The 17,829-nt window shown below is 42.1% G+C and overlaps 3 protein-coding genes across 4 annotated transcripts; 2 read left to right on the forward strand and 1 right to left on the reverse strand.

Moving 5' to 3' along the window:
- Nucleotides 1–132: 132 nt before the first annotated feature.
- On the forward strand, nt 133–7,641 carry LOC104926721 (fibroblast growth factor 6). Of its 2 annotated transcripts, XM_027272432.1 has the most exons (4): nt 133–1,524; nt 2,151–2,254; nt 4,035–4,260; nt 5,762–7,636. In XM_027272432.1, the coding sequence occupies exons 1-3, from the start codon at nt 1,182–1,184 to the stop codon at nt 4,209–4,211; spliced, it is 624 nt and encodes a 207-aa protein (XP_027128233.1). In that variant the 5' UTR covers nt 133–1,181; the 3' UTR covers nt 4,212–4,260; nt 5,762–7,636. The 2 variants fall into 2 exon arrangements, with proteins under 2 accessions (XP_027128233.1, XP_027128232.1); XM_027272431.1 differs by having other exon boundaries at nt 135–1,524; nt 4,035–7,641.
- Nucleotides 7,642–8,616: 975 nt separating this feature from the next.
- Nucleotides 8,617–12,600, forward strand: fgf23 (fibroblast growth factor 23). The gene is made up of 3 exons (XM_010740646.3): nt 8,617–9,558; nt 9,664–9,767; nt 10,478–12,600. Exons 1-3 carry the CDS (start codon nt 9,318–9,320, stop codon nt 10,928–10,930), a joined length of 798 nt encoding a protein of 265 aa, XP_010738948.1. The 5' UTR covers nt 8,617–9,317; the 3' UTR covers nt 10,931–12,600.
- A 986-nt stretch (nt 12,601–13,586) lies between these two features.
- tigarb (TP53 induced glycolysis regulatory phosphatase b) lies at nt 13,587–17,624 on the reverse strand. The gene is made up of 6 exons (XM_010740644.3): nt 17,526–17,624; nt 17,323–17,360; nt 17,125–17,246; nt 15,608–15,685; nt 15,397–15,507; nt 13,587–14,454 (listed from the first exon to the last, which is right to left on the reverse strand). The coding sequence occupies exons 1-6, from the start codon at nt 17,555–17,557 to the stop codon at nt 14,002–14,004; spliced, it is 834 nt and encodes a 277-aa protein (XP_010738946.3). The 5' UTR covers nt 17,558–17,624; the 3' UTR covers nt 13,587–14,001.
- Nucleotides 17,625–17,829: the final 205 nt, after the last annotated feature.

A 17,829-nucleotide genomic window follows, 5' to 3' on the forward strand; every position in this document is an offset into this window, starting at 1 on the left:
GTTTGTTCACAGGCAACATGAACAACCAGTGTTCACGTTTTATAACTAATTTTGTTTATACTGCTCATATATTTAAATCCGATGTAAACACTGTAAGGTTAGACAAACTCTCAGGGATTCGAACTGAGATGATGACTGAAGTCAAACTACTAAACTTTCATGTACTGACAGAGGTGTCCTCTCTCTTTGCATACAGTCTCCTGAGATAAATCTCATTCACCCATTCACTAATTCATTCACACACCAATTTCAGGTTTGGTATCTTCAACATGCTGACCGGGGGAGCTGGGGATCGTACTACCAATCATTTGATTAGTGCACGATCTGCTCTGCCTCCTGAGGCAAAGTTAAGACGTGCTGTGTGCGCTCCACCACTTGTCTGTTTGTTTTATCAGAGACACACTGAGAACCAATGCTCCTGTTTTTACTATTTTAAGTCACTCCTTTTCTTCTGGGTGTTAAATGTGAACACAAAGTGTCCTAACGTGGCTTCAGAAGCTGCCTGTTCAGCTCCAAAACTCACTGGCACGGACTTTAGTCTCAGGTGGTGTTATATTCCTTCATTTGCTGTTTTGATAGTGAGCTTCAGCTGGCCTGCACTTTAGTGTGAGTGCAGGTGAGTGCTTTATTGTGAAAAGCAGCACAGGAAGCTCTTGTTCTCATGCAGTCTGGCTTGTTTGCCGCTGATGTGAAGGTGCAGCACCCCCCATCATTCCTATCAGAGCTGCTGCTGCTGGGGTCCTGTAACTCTCTCTCTCTCTCTCTCTCTCTCTCTCTCTCTCGCTCGCTCTCCTCCTTCCTCCTCCTCCTCTTCCTCCCTCCACCTCCTCCCATCTCCCACTTTTGATGGGGGGGTGCAGCGGTGAAGTCACAGTGATGTCATTTTAGGATGTGAGAGTCGGGCAAGGTGAGCTGGTTTTGCGGTGAGTGGTGTCCCCTCCACGGCCAGCGTTGCCTGTACAGAGGCGCGGAGCGGCGAAAGATGATCATCGCCACCGGCACCAATTCAAGCTCCGACGCGCTCTGTCCCTCTCCTCCTGCTCAGATCTCGGGCTATGGGGCCTTGATCTGCCTTGATCCCAAACTAAGCCTTTACCACCACCATGCCAAAGGACAGAACATAAGAAGAGTTGCATTTTTAGGGCAGGTAACTTTGACCACGTGCCCCAAAGGTAAACTGGATGGCCATTGCGCAAAGGTGCCTCTACAGTATGTCCAGCGGGGCCAGGACGCACTGGACGCTGCCAGCAGTTATTGTACTGTGGACTTCTCTCTGGGGGATCGCCTCATCTTATCCGATTCCGAGCAGGACTAATGCGACTTTATTGGAAAAGAAGTGGGAGACCCTCTTCTCCCGCTCCTATCTGGGTATAAACGGGGGGAAATCGGAGCTGAACTGGGAGAGTGACTATTTGCAGGGCATCAAAAGAGTGCGACGACTGTACTGCAACGTGGGCATTGGGTTTCACCTGCAGGTGCTCCCGGATGGCAGGATAAGCGGTGCACACAATGAGAACCAATACAGTGAGTTTGCATCCGGCCCCTAAAGCGCACTGGACGCGCCGAAAAAAAAAAAAAAAAGAGCGTAACCCAATGCGCCAATGTGGGCCTGCGTGAAAGTTAGAGCGGGGTCACTTGTCTTATGCATGATATTTAATAAGAGGTGTCGGCATGGTTGAAAGTTTCCGAAAGCAAAAACAGTGTACTGATCGTTACATCCAGTGCAGTGCGAAATATCCTCCCAAGCCAAAAACATGACATGAATGCTTTGGACCCAGTTTAGACGCTAACTTATTTTTACCCTTTGCGTCCCCGCTGCAGCAGGACACACACATGCACGCACGCACACCAGTCAGCACGCTGTAAACTACACACACACACACACACACACACACAGAGAGAGAGGGGGGGTGTCATAATGTTAAAACTGGGGGTGCACATAGGTGAATAATTAAGAGAGAGAGCATCATCCAGTCGCAATGCACCTGCAAGGTTACACCCATCAGCTGCTGCAGAGGCCAGTTTACTCCACTTTTTTGTACCCCCTCCTCCTCCTCCTCCTCCCTCCACCTCTCCTTCCTCCTCCAGTCGCAGTGAGACACTTTTTGTCTTTGCTCCTCTTCCCACCTCTAACATTATTTCTCCTTTAGGTCTAATAGAGATCTCCACCGTGGACCGAGGAGTGATCAGCTTGTTCGGAGTGAGGAGTGAGCTGTTTGTCGCAATGAACAGCAGGGGAAGGTTATACGGAACGGTACGCACACGCACACACACACACACACACACACGCACACACACGCACGCATGCACACATCCTGCTCAGTGTAAGATGAGTTCATGTAAGCTGCTGCATCCGTGGGTTTATGAGCACTGTTGTGTTATTAATATGCTCTGATGATAGGAGGGGTTTCACAGAAGAGTCCAAGGAGTCCCATAGAGGAATGCTTTAATGTCAAAATCTTCTGCTGTGTGTGTCAGAAATATTCACATCCTGTACTCGTGTTAAAGTACTAATACTGCAGTGTAAAAGTACTCCATCACACAGGGGAAGTCCTGCACGGAGGTGTTATGAACATATGTTAAAGCGTGTATTCATATATATTTATCTGAAGGTTGTGGCTGTTAAAAATAAAAGCAGCTGTAGCTGATCAAGAGGGAATTTTTTAAAACTCTGTACACATTTGGGTTATCAGATTTTTATGAAGTGTAAAAACTGCAAAGTCACTATTAACTCAGATCAGTGTAGTGCAGTGAAAAGTTCAATCTTTCCCTCTGAGATGCAGCAAAAAGAAGTATAAACTAACATAAAATGGAGGTAATTGAGTAAAGTAGCTCTTCTGTGTATTTATATATCCATATATTTAGTTTATTCCTCATCAAATTCATTAAAGCAGATGATAACAGTGATCAGGAATCTGAACATTTCGTGATTTAAACCAACGACAGTGCAACATTTCACTCAGCTCGTGGCCCGTCTTTAAAAGTAGGTCAGTTACGACCTGCTGCCTGACGTCTTAGATTATTATAAAACACAAACGTTTGTATGTGATATTCACAGATTCACGGTATGTGCATGTTTAGGAGCCATCGGAGGGTGTTTTAGAATGAAATTACTGACATTTTAAATTGTTTTCTATTATACGTGTTCAAAAATGAAAACATTTACAAACATGTATCATAGAAAACTCTATATAAGTGCATAAGCTACAGTGGAAACACTATACATAGAGTGTATACAGTATTTAAGAGTTCATAACTGTCCTGCTGGTTTGTAATGAGTCTGTTCTGTAGCTCGTATGGGGGAAAGTAAAATAAATCAAACTTCCAAATTTAGATTTTAATGTCACAATAAACGATCCAACAGTTTTATGTAGAGTTGGCTGTCGAACCTTGATGCTTTTTTGGTAGCGTTGAGTATCGAAACTACCTAAATCTGCTTTTCTTACTCTCTGATGAGACGGTTTCTGATTTAAATCATAATGTTGCTGCACGGCTGTTTGTGTTTGAGGATATTTGGTTGAACAGAAAAAGAAAATGTTTATTTAATATCTTACTGTTTTGGTGTTGGATTGGCACTTATATTATAAAACATAAAATTATACTCAGCTCTAGTTTTATGGTGGTAATAAAAGATATAAAACCATATTTATTTGGTCCAGACATGGTTATAAATATGTATTTCATGGAGTAAGCATAACGTGTCCCTGTTTCCTAATCCTGTTCAGCGTTTGTAGCTTATTTAGTCCAATCTTTCTTTTTGGATTTGTGTTTTTCGAGTCGGCCTACCTGACGTTATTTTATGAGTTCAGCAGTAAAAAGCAGGGGGCCGGTAGCTGCGTTCGAAAGGGGCATTTCTTTTGCAACAACATGCCACCTCCTCCAATTTCCCTCAAAGCATGCTTTGTAGGCAGGCTGTCTGCCAAAGTAAAGGTCACGTGGAAACCATGCATATGTTGTGATGTTCATCCTGTGTCTGTCATGAGATTTACAGACCCCCTCTCTCTCTCTCTCTGTCTCTTTTTGGCATTTCTTAGAGAGTCTTCGTGGATGAGTGCAAGTTCAAGGAGACTTTGCTGCCCAACAACTACAACGCCTATGAGTCTTTTGTTTACAAGGGCTTCTATATCGCCCTCAGCAAGCATGGCCGCGTAAAGAGAGGCAACAAGGCCACCACCGCCATGACTGTCACACATTTCCTCCCGCGGCTATGAGAGAAACTGGCAATAACTCAGTAATTTGCACATGTGGATGTTCTTCCAGGTAACATAGAAATGCATAGTCATGATATACACACACCGACGGACTGCGAGAGAAAACACAAATATTTATTCTGTTTATATATATGTATATTTGGATAGCTATCTTTGTATATGTACTGTGCTGCTTATTGTTTTTATGGACGGGGAGAGTTGAAGCCTTTGCCTGTCTCACTTTACCTTGGTGCTTGCTGTAACTGAACTACGTGTCACTTCCTTTTTTGAGATGGAGGATGAGCTATATCCTGTGCTTTTAAAGAGTGAAATGAATACTTTTTATTACCTCAAAGAACCACTTTACTAGATTAAGGGATGCATGGACTTCTGCTCAAATATCTGCTAAGTTTATCATTTCTTTCAAACCTTTGAGCGCTTGATGGCTCCCCGCTCGATTATCGATGTCCGGCAATTGGGGAGGGAGGGTCGGGGTGGGTGGGGTGGGGATTTAAATGCACTACCTTTGCTGCACGATTTAAAGGTGCCTTGGTGTTCCCACTTGTGGCCCCCTTAAACTTGCATGTAAGAGACACCCGCTGGAGTCAGAAATAGGGCTGACACTCCGGAGAGGGCCTCAGAGGGGGGGTGGGGTTTGACTATCTCTGGTTTATTTTCTTTTCTGTAATTAGATCGATTAAGTAATATACAATCTGTGGTCGAGACCAGAGAGCGGTGAGCCATGGAGGCTGGCACGAGGCCATGAGTTTGACTGTGTGGCATCGCCAGCGAATAAACAGGGTGGAACACTTATCTATCCGAGCATGGAGAACATTTTTGTTTGAACCTGGCAAGAAAGGATAGATCTGCGAGTGCACAGGAATGAAATGTACCTGCACATTGTCTTGGACAGAGTTTCTGCAGTGAAGCGGGTTCGTCGTTTTGTTTTGTTTTGTTTTTTTTTGTTTTTTGGAACCGCAAAGCTTTTAGCTGCTGCTGGAAATGATGTCTAACTTGTCCTTGAAAACCAATGAAAACGTGTAAATAGTCGCTAAATGTTAAAAGAAGAATTCAGGAGCTTTTTGAACGCTGCTTCGTCGCAGTTGCCTGAACGAGGCAAAAAGAGTTCAGGATGCACAGATAACCATCGACGATGGTGCCTAAATGTTTTTGGTAAGAATCGTTCCCACGTGTTTGTTCGTGTCTCTTTTTGATTCAATCTTTGTGTGTGTGTGTGTGTTCGGTGGAGTATGTGCGTCCCCCCCCCCCCCCCCCCCCCCGCTTTGTCTGTGTGCTCTGCAGCAGCACTGCAGTGGCAGCAAGGTTTTTAGGAGATGGAGACAGATAGTTTTAAATGTAATTAGGGATGAGTAAATCGGGCGGCCTGATGGACTGGAGGACAGTGCAGTTTGGTGGACTGGATGCACGCTATAAGAAATATTGTTGAGTTCAGCTTGATTTTAAACATGTTGCGGGCGTAAAGAGAGCACTTGGGTGTTCATAAAGCTGAAGACGAACCATGCTTTGTACACTTACTAATATAGAGTTAATATCTTGTTACCTATCCACAGTTTCCGAGTCTTACAGCGTGCATCTGCCTGCGTACCTGCTTCTGCAGCTGTTTTCTAGAAAACCCTGATCCTTGCTCCGCCATCAGCCTCCATCCGTTCTTGCGTTTCGAGAGGAAGCAGGACTATTTCAATCCAGGAAAAGACACATGCGAGGGAGCCGGCCTGCTGTCTTTGTTGTTTGTCAAACCCGCTGGAGGAATGTGGATCTGCCAGGATGACAGGCAGCCACCCACATACCTGAGTGGCTCCCCCCTACTGAGCTCTGTCACCCCCAACCACCCACCTCTGCCTGTCCCTTACCCCCCTCACCCACTTGCAGGCAGGGACCTTGGGATTCCAGCTGTAACCCAGGAGCTTCCTCCTCTCCTTTCAGCCTTTTTTAGTTCAAGGTCAGAGTCACAGACCAGCCTTGGCCCCAACCCCAGTGGCCAGGGTGGTCGGCTATATAGGTCGTACTGTTTCCATGAAATAGGAATTTGAAGTATCTTTTTGACACAGAAAACACTTTATTTTACGCTTGAACACTATAATTTATTGAATGGATGACCCCGAGAGTTGCTCTCCAACTGACTGGTATCTCTCGTAGTTCCTCGCGATCTGCAACATTTTTTTAAAAACGACTTCCCTTTTCTGGATTTAGAAAAGGGAAGTCGTCACACCTCTTTAAAATGCAGCTCATGCTGTTCCCTCCCTTTTCCAAGTACTTGTGTTGGGATATTTCTGGGGAGGGGACATCTGCAGAGTTAATGCAGTGTGTGAGGAGCAGAGTCACGCAGAGCCTCACCTCTCCTGCTGCACTCCGAGCCATCCTCAGGATGTGCCCTCTGCTGCTGCTTCAGCTTCAGCTTCAGCTTCAGCTTCAGCTGCTGGGCGCTGCCACGACCCCGAACACCTTCCACCACCACCATGCACTGACACAGTATCACCTGCTGCTCAACTGTGTGACGCACAGATCGATTTCACAACAGTATTTTTTTCTCACAGATTAATCTCTCGCTCTTTTATGTTCAGAGGACTTTGTTTTGTTGTTGCAAGACGCAGCACGGCAGAGCAAATATCGGGAGCTTGGCTCACACTGAGAGACTTGTTGCTGCTGTAGATGAGGCTGCATGGAAAAAAATTTCTTGTAGGGAAGAAAATAATCATCGTTTCTGGCTGAAGTAGCGTACAAAATCCACGGTTTCAGCGTTTTCGGCTGAGGAAGGTGTGGAAGTGAACTTTGCGCATGCACAGCGATGAGCACTCGTCTCTAGCAGCACCTTATTAATAACATCTTGATTATTAATTAGTCTAAAAAGGGAATTTTCTTTTTTTTTCTGTCATGAAATAGAGCCCAACAGAGGGACGGTCTGTGTCTAAAACAAAAAGCTCACCTTTCAGCTTTGACCAAAAGAAATGTATCCAGATTTATCTGTCGCCTCTTTTTTTTCTTTCCACAGCTTATCATAGATCAAATTTAAATTAATTCAAGGTGAGGAATATCTTTTTTAAATCATGTTTAATGTTCTATTAGCATGCCTGAGCCCCGAGCTTAATTAGGGGTGTGTGCTTCATGTGTTTTTGTTTTTGTTTTGAACTCCTGCTCTAAAAAGGGAGTGAGCCTCCACTCTATTCCTCTCATCTCTGTTCTCATATACCTCACCCTCTGCCTTAGTTTTGGTTTGCTGATGACTGTAAATTAAGACGAAACAAACTTCAGTTATTTGTTTCCGAAAAACAGACAATGCTAAGTAAGGATATTAAAGTTTTTTCCTTTTATTTTTGTACGTATGTGCTGTGCACAGCAGTCTACTGTATTCCTGAGATAACAATAAAAGTTTTTTTTTTAACTGGTTGCTGGTAACGTGTCCTTTTCTCTCTACGAAGAAGTACTCAGACTCAAGTAAAAGAAACTCTAAAAGTCCTTCATCCATTTTCTATAACCACTTATCCTCATTGGGGTCACGGTGGGGATGGAGCCTATCCCAGCTGACTTAGGACGAGAGGCGGGGTACACCCTGGACAAGTCGTCAGTTTATCACAGGGCACATAGAGACATAAACAACCATCCGCACTCACATTCACACCTATGGCCAATTTAGAGTCACCAGTTAACCTGTTAAGTGTCTTTAGACTGTGGGAGGAAGTCGGAGTACACAGAAAGGCCCCAGCCGAGGTTCAAACCAGAAACCTTCTTGCTCTTGTGAGGCGACAGTGCTAACCACTGCACCACCGTGCCACCTGCCCACCCGCATCATGACATTATTAGATTAATACTGGTGCATCAATGTGTACACAGCATTTGGCTGTTGTGGCTGATTCTTTTGTGCATAAGATAAGATGTCACAGCAGCTCTGAAAATACTCATAAATAAGAAATATAGTCATGCTGGTGTTAAAGAGTCTGACAGCTGTTGGAATGAAGGACCTGTGGTCGAGCTCCTTCTTACATGGTGGGAGTAGCAGTCTGTAGGTGAAGGAGCTGTCTAAGGCCTCTATAGTGTCATGCAGGAGGTGAGAGGAGTTCAAATACATTTATATAAAACTATGTGAGAAGTTTGGAGGAGACTCACTTTGTTGTTGAACTTGTAACATCATGACAATAGTGACTGTACACTGATTTCATTCAGGGGTCATGAGCCAAATACCACCAGATTATTCTTTAACAATATATATAATTATAAGATTAGCCTGTGTCTTTCTGCAAATCTAAAAGTAAGAAGTGTTTAGATGTCTGTAGAACTTAAAAGAAGCATACCTCAAGTTTAAAAACCTCAATATTGTACTTGAGTAAATGTAAAAATCAGCTCCAGATTTTACTAAATTATCTAGATTTGTCTACAAATACAGGCAGGTTGTGAGTTCAATTCCCTGCAGGATAATGACATTTTGTGTGTTTGTTTTCTGTGAGTCTCTCTCTCTCTATACAGTTTAATGTGTCCTATGCTGCAACCAAAAATAGTTTGAGCCAGTCAAGTGTAACTTCCCACAGTCTCCCAGTTAAACTGTGCTAAATAAGAGTGTGGCTCCCTCTGCTGGTGGACTGGTGAAGACTTTGGAGTTTGGAAGATGCGTAAAAGTAGAAATAAGTTCAAAGCACGACTAAACAAAACTGTGAAAGATTTAATAGGGCGCTTTATTAATTAAAGTAATTCCTTAATTAAGACTTCTGGAGAATTGAAAACGTCAATTGAACTGATTCACATAGTGAGTTTTATCCCTGATTTAATTAACAAATCTTTGTTTCCAGTCTAAATAACCAGTGCACTATTAGGAAACAGACTTAGACCAGTGTTTAAGGTGGATGAGTCAAGACGGGTCACCCAAAAATAAGAGTCCTGTCTGACCAAGAGCATCGGGATAAACAGACAGAGGTGGAAGTGGCCCTTCCGCTGCAGCAAACCCGCACATCTGCTTTGGGGGCGAGTTTTTTTTTTTTTTTTTCCTTTTTACGCAAAGGATGTGAGCAGGAGTGGCACTCGGGGGGCTTTAAATAGGAACTGTCTCCAAACTTTGGGACAGCAGAGCATCTGAAAACTTCAAGCAGCTCGCAGTGGAAAGCACCGGTTTGCTCTAGGATGGACGTCAACAACAGAAGATTTGGGATGAGGGACACTGTGCTGGCGCTCTTACTCGCTGTCCTCCAGGGAGGATTTCATCTCGGGGAAACGGCCCCGAACCCGTCGCCTCTGGTTGGATCCAACTGGGGGAACCCGAGGAGATACATTCACCTGCAGACATCCACAGACCTCAACAACTTCTACTTGGAGATCAGATTAGATGGCACTGTGCGCAAAACTACAGTCAGGAGTTCATATAGTAAGTTTATTTCTCTTTTTTTACATGTGTTTATCTTTTGTAATGTGTCTCTGTGAAGTTTTTGTCTTTAACACTCTAATGCGCATTGCCTTTTCTTCCCTGCAGGTGTGATTTTACTGAAAGCTGAAACAAGGGAACGCATCGCCATCCTCGGCGTCAAAAGTAACCGTTACCTGTGTATGGATTTGGAGGGCAACCCGTTCAGCTCTGTAAGCCAATGATTACTTTAGGTTCAACTGATTGTAACAATTAATTCTCTCTAACTCTCTCTTCTTTCTGACTCTGAAACTCTCTTTCTTTTTTAACGCGTTTTTGATCGAGTCTTCATTTTACGCACAAAGTTCTGCAACTATAAAATGTCTTAAAATCAATTTGATTATTTTTTAAATCACCCAGATCGACTAATTGTTACCTTTAACCTCATCTATCCTCTGAACATTTAGTTTAATGTCCATATTTGGCACCATTTTGAGGCTTTACGCATAGTTTTAATATAGTTTTCCGTCTTTTTACGCACTTTTGCACACAAAATTACTGCAGCCATGATAGTTAAAACGTTGATTTATTCATAGTATTTCTTTTTTTATGCTGCCATTCATATTAAGTAAACAAACTTCTTATGCTGGCGAACTCATTTTAGTTTTACAAAGTAGTTTCACTTGTTAAAAGTTCCTTAAAACAAAGAGATAATGCACCGAACCAAGACAGAATGAGGGAGAACTGATTTGGACTTTTGTCATCCCCGATTACCTTTTATCCTTTTATGTCCTGTATTATTATTGTGTATGTTTGCATTAGGTCTAATTTCGTCAGAATATCTGAAGGACAAAACTAATGTTTAACCTCTAATATCGTTGGAGAAATATCTATATTTCTTTCCTGTAGTTTCATCCTCTCCCTCTCTCCTTCCCTTTTCCAGCCCATCTGCCTCCGGGACGATTGCCTGTTCAACCACAGACTTCTGGAAAACAACCGGGACGTGTATTACTCCAGCCGGACCGGCATCCTGTTCAACCTGGAAGGCTCCCGGCAGGTGTTCTCAGCGGGCCAGAACCTGCCGCAGACTTCCCTCTTCATGCCCAAGAAGAACACGGTCCCGCTGGAGCGCCTCCTGCTGCACAGAGAGAAGAGGAACCAGGTGGTGGATCCATCCGACCCGCACAATGTCTACATGGGACAAACAGAGGAGGGCTCGGACTCTCGGGCCGTGCAGGAGGACGACGCCGAACTGGAGGTGGAGGTCGAGGTAGAGGTTGGAGACGATGGGCTCAACGTGTCCCGGGAGACTCCACTGGCTCCGTCCAGCCACGACCCCTGGAACGTGCACTCATCCAACCTGGCCAGCCCCCGGAGCACCGGGACCATGGGCTGATTTCAGTGGTGACTTATATATTTACCTTACTCTGAGTGAGTTAACTATGTAGTTTGTGGGACTTTTATTTTGAAAAACTAAAAGGACAACATTCAGGTTGTGCCTTATTTTTCAGAGTGATTTAAAAATGTCTCTTCAATCATCACTCATTCAGAAAAAACAGTGTTTATACACTGTATGTACAAAATATTAGACTTGACTTGCAACCCCTTTTGCACAATTTCTAGTGTTCACACACATTTTATTTTACACATCTCCTGCTCTGGGATGTCTTTATCTGGATTCATCTCATCGGTAATGAATATTTTGGATGATATGTGGATGTCACCGCAGCTACAAAAAAATCTCTTTATGTGCCAGGATGAGTGATGAAAATCCATTTCCCATCCCCATCCATTATAATTAGTTTTATTTATTGGCACTCTCTCACACTGATGTATCACTTAGATGAGAGATGGCACTAAATATTGATTGAATTATTCATACAGGCTATTTAGTTTCCCCCCAGAGAACTAGGATTCATTTTAGAAAAGCAAACAAATCCTTAATAATCAGTCAGCATCCTTTCATTTGGTGTTTTTTTTGTTTTGTTGTGGTCTCTTCTCATTGAGGTTTTTTACAGCTGGTCTGAGAAACCCACATTTCAAAGTGACATTCCTGTTAATCTCAAGACAGAAGCCTAACTTAGCCTACCTCTAGAGGACTGAAGGGCCCTGTCTGCTGATGTGGAAGTAGGCAGACGTGATTTTAAACCAAAAATATACACACGAATATACTTAAGAGTGGCATTTAGTAGAGTTAGGGATACGTTTTGCCTATATTTTTAAAGTCCTGAGTTTACTGAGTTTGTTTCTTGTTAGATTTTGAACCTAAAACAGCAAAGTTTTTCCTAAACTTACAGTTCACCACAATTACAGTATCTGTTGTGTTAATGTGTCTGTATTTGTACAATCCAAATCATGACTTGAATATAATAACTACAGGGTAAATAACCTTTACAGAACAGTAATATTAATATCAAATTTGAACGTACTGTTATGTGATTATTTGTTTCAGGTGCTGGGCACCACCAGCAAAACACGTTTAAAAGAAAAAAAAAAACAAGTCCCAAAGAGTATTTATTTATTTAAATCCATTCCTTTGTTGTTATTTATGGTATTTATAAGGATGCTTTACAGTTACATGTATATATAATAATAAAAAAAACATGGTTTGTCTTTGAATGTATAAGTTGGAGATGTGGACGGAGTGTTGTTGCTTGAATTTGGGACAAAATAAACTAAAGAAAGGAAACATGTTCAGTGTTGTGTGTTATTCATGAGAGGAAGCGCCATGAATATGTATAAGTTTTTATAAGTAACACAGTTTACTAAGCAGTTCCGCTCATTATCTGCACTTTCACAGCTTTTCCGCTTAATTAACACACAGGTACACGGAGTTGCAGCTGAGTCATGTCTCCAAAAATAAACTTTGTGCTATTTTTTTTTCACCTGAATTAACAGTTAAATTGGTCAAATGTGCCCATATTAACCTTTGACGTGCCAAGGGCAGAGCTCGACGTTTTTGGGGTTGCCAGGCAACCTGCTAGCCGTTTCCCCCGGTTTCCAGTCTTTGTGCTAAGCTAAGCTAAGCAAAGCAACTCCAACTTCAGTTAAATGGGAGTTATGTCACTCCTAAAAAAAGAGAAATAAACATATTAAGTGTCAAACTTTTATGTCAGCTGTTAACTCTCAAATAAATGTTCATTTGTTCTACTAAAAAGGGGAAACTGAAGCTGAAACTATGGTGCTCAAACTCAAGTTGACAGAAAAGTGACATCTATTAGTTGTTAAATACATATAACAGAAGCACATGAGACTATTTTGTCTCTCTGATAGTCTTAAATATTGGGGAAATGTGTTTATAGTGTGTTGTTTTCACCCAATTACTGGCAAAGAATATGAACAATATATTAAATATTAAAACTGTGTACGTATCAATACGTGGCAATGAGCAGAATAGACACTACACCCACGTTTTCCAAATAATATATAGCTACGAACACAAATCTAGAGACACGTAACTAAATTAAATTCTGTTATGTTAAACTGAAGACGTCCACAAAACCTCAGTGGGATAGATGCTGGATACAAATCTGTTAACGTATAGCAGAAACCATATAACTTAAATGAAATCTGTGTTTGATATTGTATATTTTGTGACCTTCTGATCAAACATGTGCAAAAAACTATTTTTCTTGTCATCATATATTATATTATACATTGCAAGTCAAATGGGCAGCACAATAAATAAAAAACTACACACTAAAAATACTGAAGTAGCACTTCATTGATAATGTACTACATGTATTTCTACATAAAGTCTGTAAAAACAGCTCTCTTGCCACTGTTTCCTGTAGTAAAAGTGCATTTGTGTCATTCTTTTTTTTATATTTACCCTGTAGCATGAACATAAATAGATCAAACTGTGTTTGAAATACTGATGTGCTGCGAGTGGAGATTAATAAGTGACTCTAAAAATAGAAACAAACACACTTCTGTTACTAAGACTAAGCATCTTGAAACACCTACCTGCAACAAATACACAAAGAGCTGTCACAGATGTCACAGGATTTTGTGATATTTATATATTTATATGTATAAAACCCAACAAGGACTCAGTGTTGTATGTTGTATTGCACAAGTCAAATGAGCAGCCACACAGCAGACGAAATGCCACACCTACGGACAGTGTTCAATAATTTACATTAAATAGTTCTGACTTTGGTATGAGGTGATAAAAGAGGCACTAAAATGAACAGTTAAATTAAAAATGTAGTATGACAGGAGTGTTTACTGGCCTACAGTTTGGAGGTTGAAGAAATGGTTTATCATACAGTACTGCACAGTTATTTTGACAGTAAAACACTCTTGTTGAGTAAACTCCATTTACCATGTGCGTTTCATAGTTACCTGTGGTAACTTTGAGGTCTTTGCCTCTTATTTCCCTTTGTGTTCATGATTGTACCCGTCAGAGATTGTGCACATATGCACACTAACAGTACTCTGTGCGTTAAAGCTTCCATCTCATTTCTATTCAGCAGCTGTGAGGTTCACCAGGTGATCCTTCCTGTTGGTAAAGACGCAGCGAGCAGCAGAGAGGACCGGGCCAGACTCGGACTGCCTCAGAGTGAGAATGAAGCGGTTGACGCCCGTGTTTGGACAGGGTGAAAACAGATGGGACATCTTCACCCCTGCAGGCAGAGAGCAGTTTAAGTCCTCTACAAGGTGCTTGATGGCTACGCGGATGTAAGCGCCGTGGCTCACAGCCAGAGCATGGACCGACACTCCCTGGAGACCGTCGTCAGCCGAACCGCCCAGAGCGACGTCTGAGGCAGCAGCAGCAGCAGCAGCAGCTGTAGTCCCGCTTGCAGAGCCTCCAGCTTCTGATGCTCCTGATGCGGAGGCGTCTGGCCTTGACCAGCCGTGCTCATCCAACATTTGCTTGAAAAGGACTTTGAGGAACTTTTTGAATCGCAGCCTCACCTGGAAGCAAAGTGACAGTGAGGCGAAGCTCCAAACCAAAAAGATTCCTCAACACCAGCAGGTTTGAGACCACAAGCCGAGAGAAACGCTTCTTTTGCAATCTGCCAGGCAAGCTGCTTTTTTTTTATCTTTCTACATATAAAACTAAAACTGAACTGATAAATCGATTCATCAGCTCTTTTAAATATTTCAGAAAAAGACTGTACGGCATCATTTGTGAAGCAAAAGTGCCCAAAATTGGTTGGTAACCTCTCCAAGATGAGGATTTGCTGCTTTCTATCCTAACAAACAGAGTAAGTTCTGAGTTTGAACTGTTGGTCGGACAAAACAAGACAGTGGAAGATGTCACCCAGGGTCCTGGAGAATTATATCAGGGATCTTGCACTATTTTCTGAGTTTTTATAGTAAAAACAACCATTTTAGCTAGAATATAATGGCAATGTTCAATGAAGATAACAGTGCTAATTTGAAGATTTTCATATAGACTGAAGTCACAAAGCTTAAAACAAGGCTGTCCTTATATCATAAACATTTTTTCAAGATATGTTTGGCTTATTGGATAGAAAGAGCCAAAGTGTGACAGAAAAAAGTGGGGAGCAAAGGGCCACAAGAGTCTTTGTACGTAGAGAGCACACTATCAGGTGAGCCATTCCCATATCAGGAATGTTTGACATATTTTTGAGATACATCACTGTTATTGAGAAATGACCACATGCAGTTACCCAGATCTATTTTCACGAATTAGTTTCAGGGTTTTCCGCCCGCTGTAAGCAATATAAAAACTCTATTGATTTGTCCTGAGACGAGTTTTAAATGCAGCATGCACATTGGCCACTAAATGGCGCTGTTGCACAAGCAAAGCTCTCTTGACCTTGAGTTTCAGGGTGTCTGTTTTCGACTTCATAATGTCATAATGATTAATCCTGACTGTATCTGACTCACCTGGTCTAAAGTCTCTCCTCCTGGAGGAGTGTAGTCACGACATGACTGGCCGGCAGCGTTGGCCATGTTCTTCAGATCTTCTTTGGGACGTCCTTCAGCAACGCCAAAGCCCTGCGTCAAGAGCAAAACCACCATTTAGATTTAGATTTTAAATTAAAACTACTGTAGTAACTTTAATACCTGGAAGTAATATAACATATTAAGATCTTACCCTCTCTCTGAGTAACGGCTCCAAAACCATCTCTGTGCCAGAGCAGTGAGTGTTGTTTCTCAGAATGATTTCAGCTGTCTGACGGAGGAAACGCATTGTGGGAATTACTGACTCAAAACATTCGTAGGTACCAAAAGAATCTGCCACGGTCAACTTAAAACGTCATTAATACATTGTCAGCATTAGTGAGTCAAAGACCACTGAGACATGAATGTTCACACAAATATTTCATATGAATTAGTCGTTCACATGCATCCTGTTTCTCCACGTTTCCCGCAAAAACCAGTAAAACAACAACATTTTACTGGTATGACAGAGTCATTTGTTCCTGTCAGGAATAAATATGTTACACATATTGTGTATATGTGTTTACATACAGGTATAGAGGTATGAAGCTCCAACAAGTTTAGAATAAGTGTCCATGCTCAGGTCCAGTCACAGAATTTCTTTTGCATGTTGGTGATGAACACTAAGGCTGACAGGGATGGGATGACAGTGTACGGACTACAATCGTTAATATACTGTTTTATATCCATAATGACAGGTGTGGAGGCCAGTGAGGAGGTTGATGATTAAAAGGGAAAATGTGTGAGGAACATTTGCCACGTCTGGAATCACTTTCCTAAAAAGGTCACTGATGTTGCACAACAGTCACGTTGAAAATGTGTTCATGGTCATATCCCCATATAAAATGGATAATTTATCCTATTATCAGGCAGTATTACATGCATTTTATTTATCCAAATCATGAAGTGAGACCTTAAAAATATCCAGCTTTGAATACAAGGATGAGGATGCTGTAGGTCGGATGTTTTTCTAACCACCAACAAATCCCATAAAAACACATTTGTCCACCTTTAAATACAACAATAATACACTCATCAGTCATATCATTATGGCCACTGAGAGTTGAGTCTGATTATCTTCTCATCGTGGGCACGATTGAGGATTTGCGCGACTTTGACAAGAGCCAAACTGTACACGATAAGGTTGGATGATTTTCAAAAGTGCAGCTCATGTGGGGGGTTGTTTCCAGTCTGCAGTGGTCCAAGGAAAAAGGAAAAGTAGGGTCATGATGGACACATGGAGGAGTGAAGGCTGGCCTGCGTGGTGCAATCCAACAGACTGAGAAAGTTAACGCTGTTTTCTGAGCATGTATGGGTGCGTGCCTCTACAGGTCAGGGTTGTTTTGGGGGCAAAAGGGGATGTGCACAGTATTAGATGGATAAAGGCCGATCGCTGTATAGTGTCATTGATTTAGCTGCAGATTAATACACATTCGGTGCTATAATGAGTATTTCCAGCAGGATGGTGTGTGTGACTCAAAATAAACCACAGTGCCTAAAGTTCATGGTGATGAATTCACATCTTTGGTTTGTTTTGGGGGGTAAACAAACTGTAAATTATGACATTTGTTGACAATAAGCTCACACGGTGCAGCAGACAGCAGGATATCCAGATCCAGTCTTAGTAACCCAACTACACAGTCAAATTAAAGATGAATGAGTGTGGCTCACCTGTATGGCTCTTTGCAGGTTGCTGACAAACACGTTGTTGAATGTGATTTCTCTCAGGTATCGTCCCACCGCCTCGGCCTGCTGCAGACCTGTGTCTGACAGGTGAGTGTCCACACCTTGTCCTGAAAGAAACACACAGCATTCAGCGTGCACAGAGCTGTGTGATAAAAGTGTTGATGTTCTGTGAAAGACACGCACCTTGCAGCAGCTTGTCCTTGTTGTACTGAGTCTCCCCACTGTGTGAAGACACGGCACAGTTAGTCACAGCGTGCAGGTGACTGCAGTCACAAACACAGAGGTCAAACTGTGTCTCTAAGAAAAGCAGCCACAGTCTCAGCTCGTTCATGTTCACCCCCTCTGTGATTACACGTAAATAAACAAGACAACAAATAATCACTTACTGTCGCACGAGCGTCAAACTGAATGTAAACATTTTCAGCCGCTGCTCTCTCGTGCGTCCTAACTTCCTCGTTTGGCTGCGATTACGCAACGTAGCCGTATACGTCATGACGCAAATCAAAGCAGCGCTGCGTAAGGAAATATATAATAGTAATATTATAACCATAGACATATATACATATATATATGTTTTATAATCATAGACATATATACATATAAATGAATTATATATATGTATATATGTTAAACCATAGACATATATACATATAAAGATTATATATATGTTATATATTTTTTAGAACCATA

This window comes from Larimichthys crocea, chromosome XX, assembly GCF_000972845.2.
Source record: "Larimichthys crocea isolate SSNF chromosome XX, L_crocea_2.0, whole genome shotgun sequence".
NCBI classification, from domain to species: Eukaryota; Metazoa; Chordata; class Actinopteri; family Sciaenidae; genus Larimichthys; species Larimichthys crocea.

Coding starts and splice junctions, on each gene's coding strand:
- LOC104926721 (XM_027272432.1), top strand. CDS start 1,182: ATGGCCATTGCGCAAAGGTGCCTCTACAGTATGTCCAGCGGGGCCAGG. Junction 1,525..2,150: donor ACACAATGAGAACCAATACA/GTGAGTTTGCAT, acceptor TTTCTCCTTTAG/GTCTAATAGAGATCTCCACC. Junction 2,255..4,034: donor GGGGAAGGTTATACGGAACG/GTACGCACACGC, acceptor GGCATTTCTTAG/AGAGTCTTCGTGGATGAGTG.
- fgf23 (XM_010740646.3), top strand. CDS start 9,318: ATGGACGTCAACAACAGAAGATTTGGGATGAGGGACACTGTGCTGGCG. Junction 9,559..9,663: donor TACAGTCAGGAGTTCATATA/GTAAGTTTATTT, acceptor TCTTCCCTGCAG/GTGTGATTTTACTGAAAGCT. Junction 9,768..10,477: donor AGGGCAACCCGTTCAGCTCT/GTAAGCCAATGA, acceptor TCCCTTTTCCAG/CCCATCTGCCTCCGGGACGA.
- tigarb (XM_010740644.3), bottom strand. CDS start 17,557: ATGTTTACATTCAGTTTGACGCTCGTGCGACA. Junction 17,361..17,525: donor AGTTTGACGCTCGTGCGACA/GTAAGTGATTAT, acceptor GTCTTCACACAG/TGGGGAGACTCAGTACAACA. Junction 17,247..17,322: donor CAAGGACAAGCTGCTGCAAG/GTGCGTGTCTTT, acceptor TGTTTCTTTCAG/GACAAGGTGTGGACACTCAC.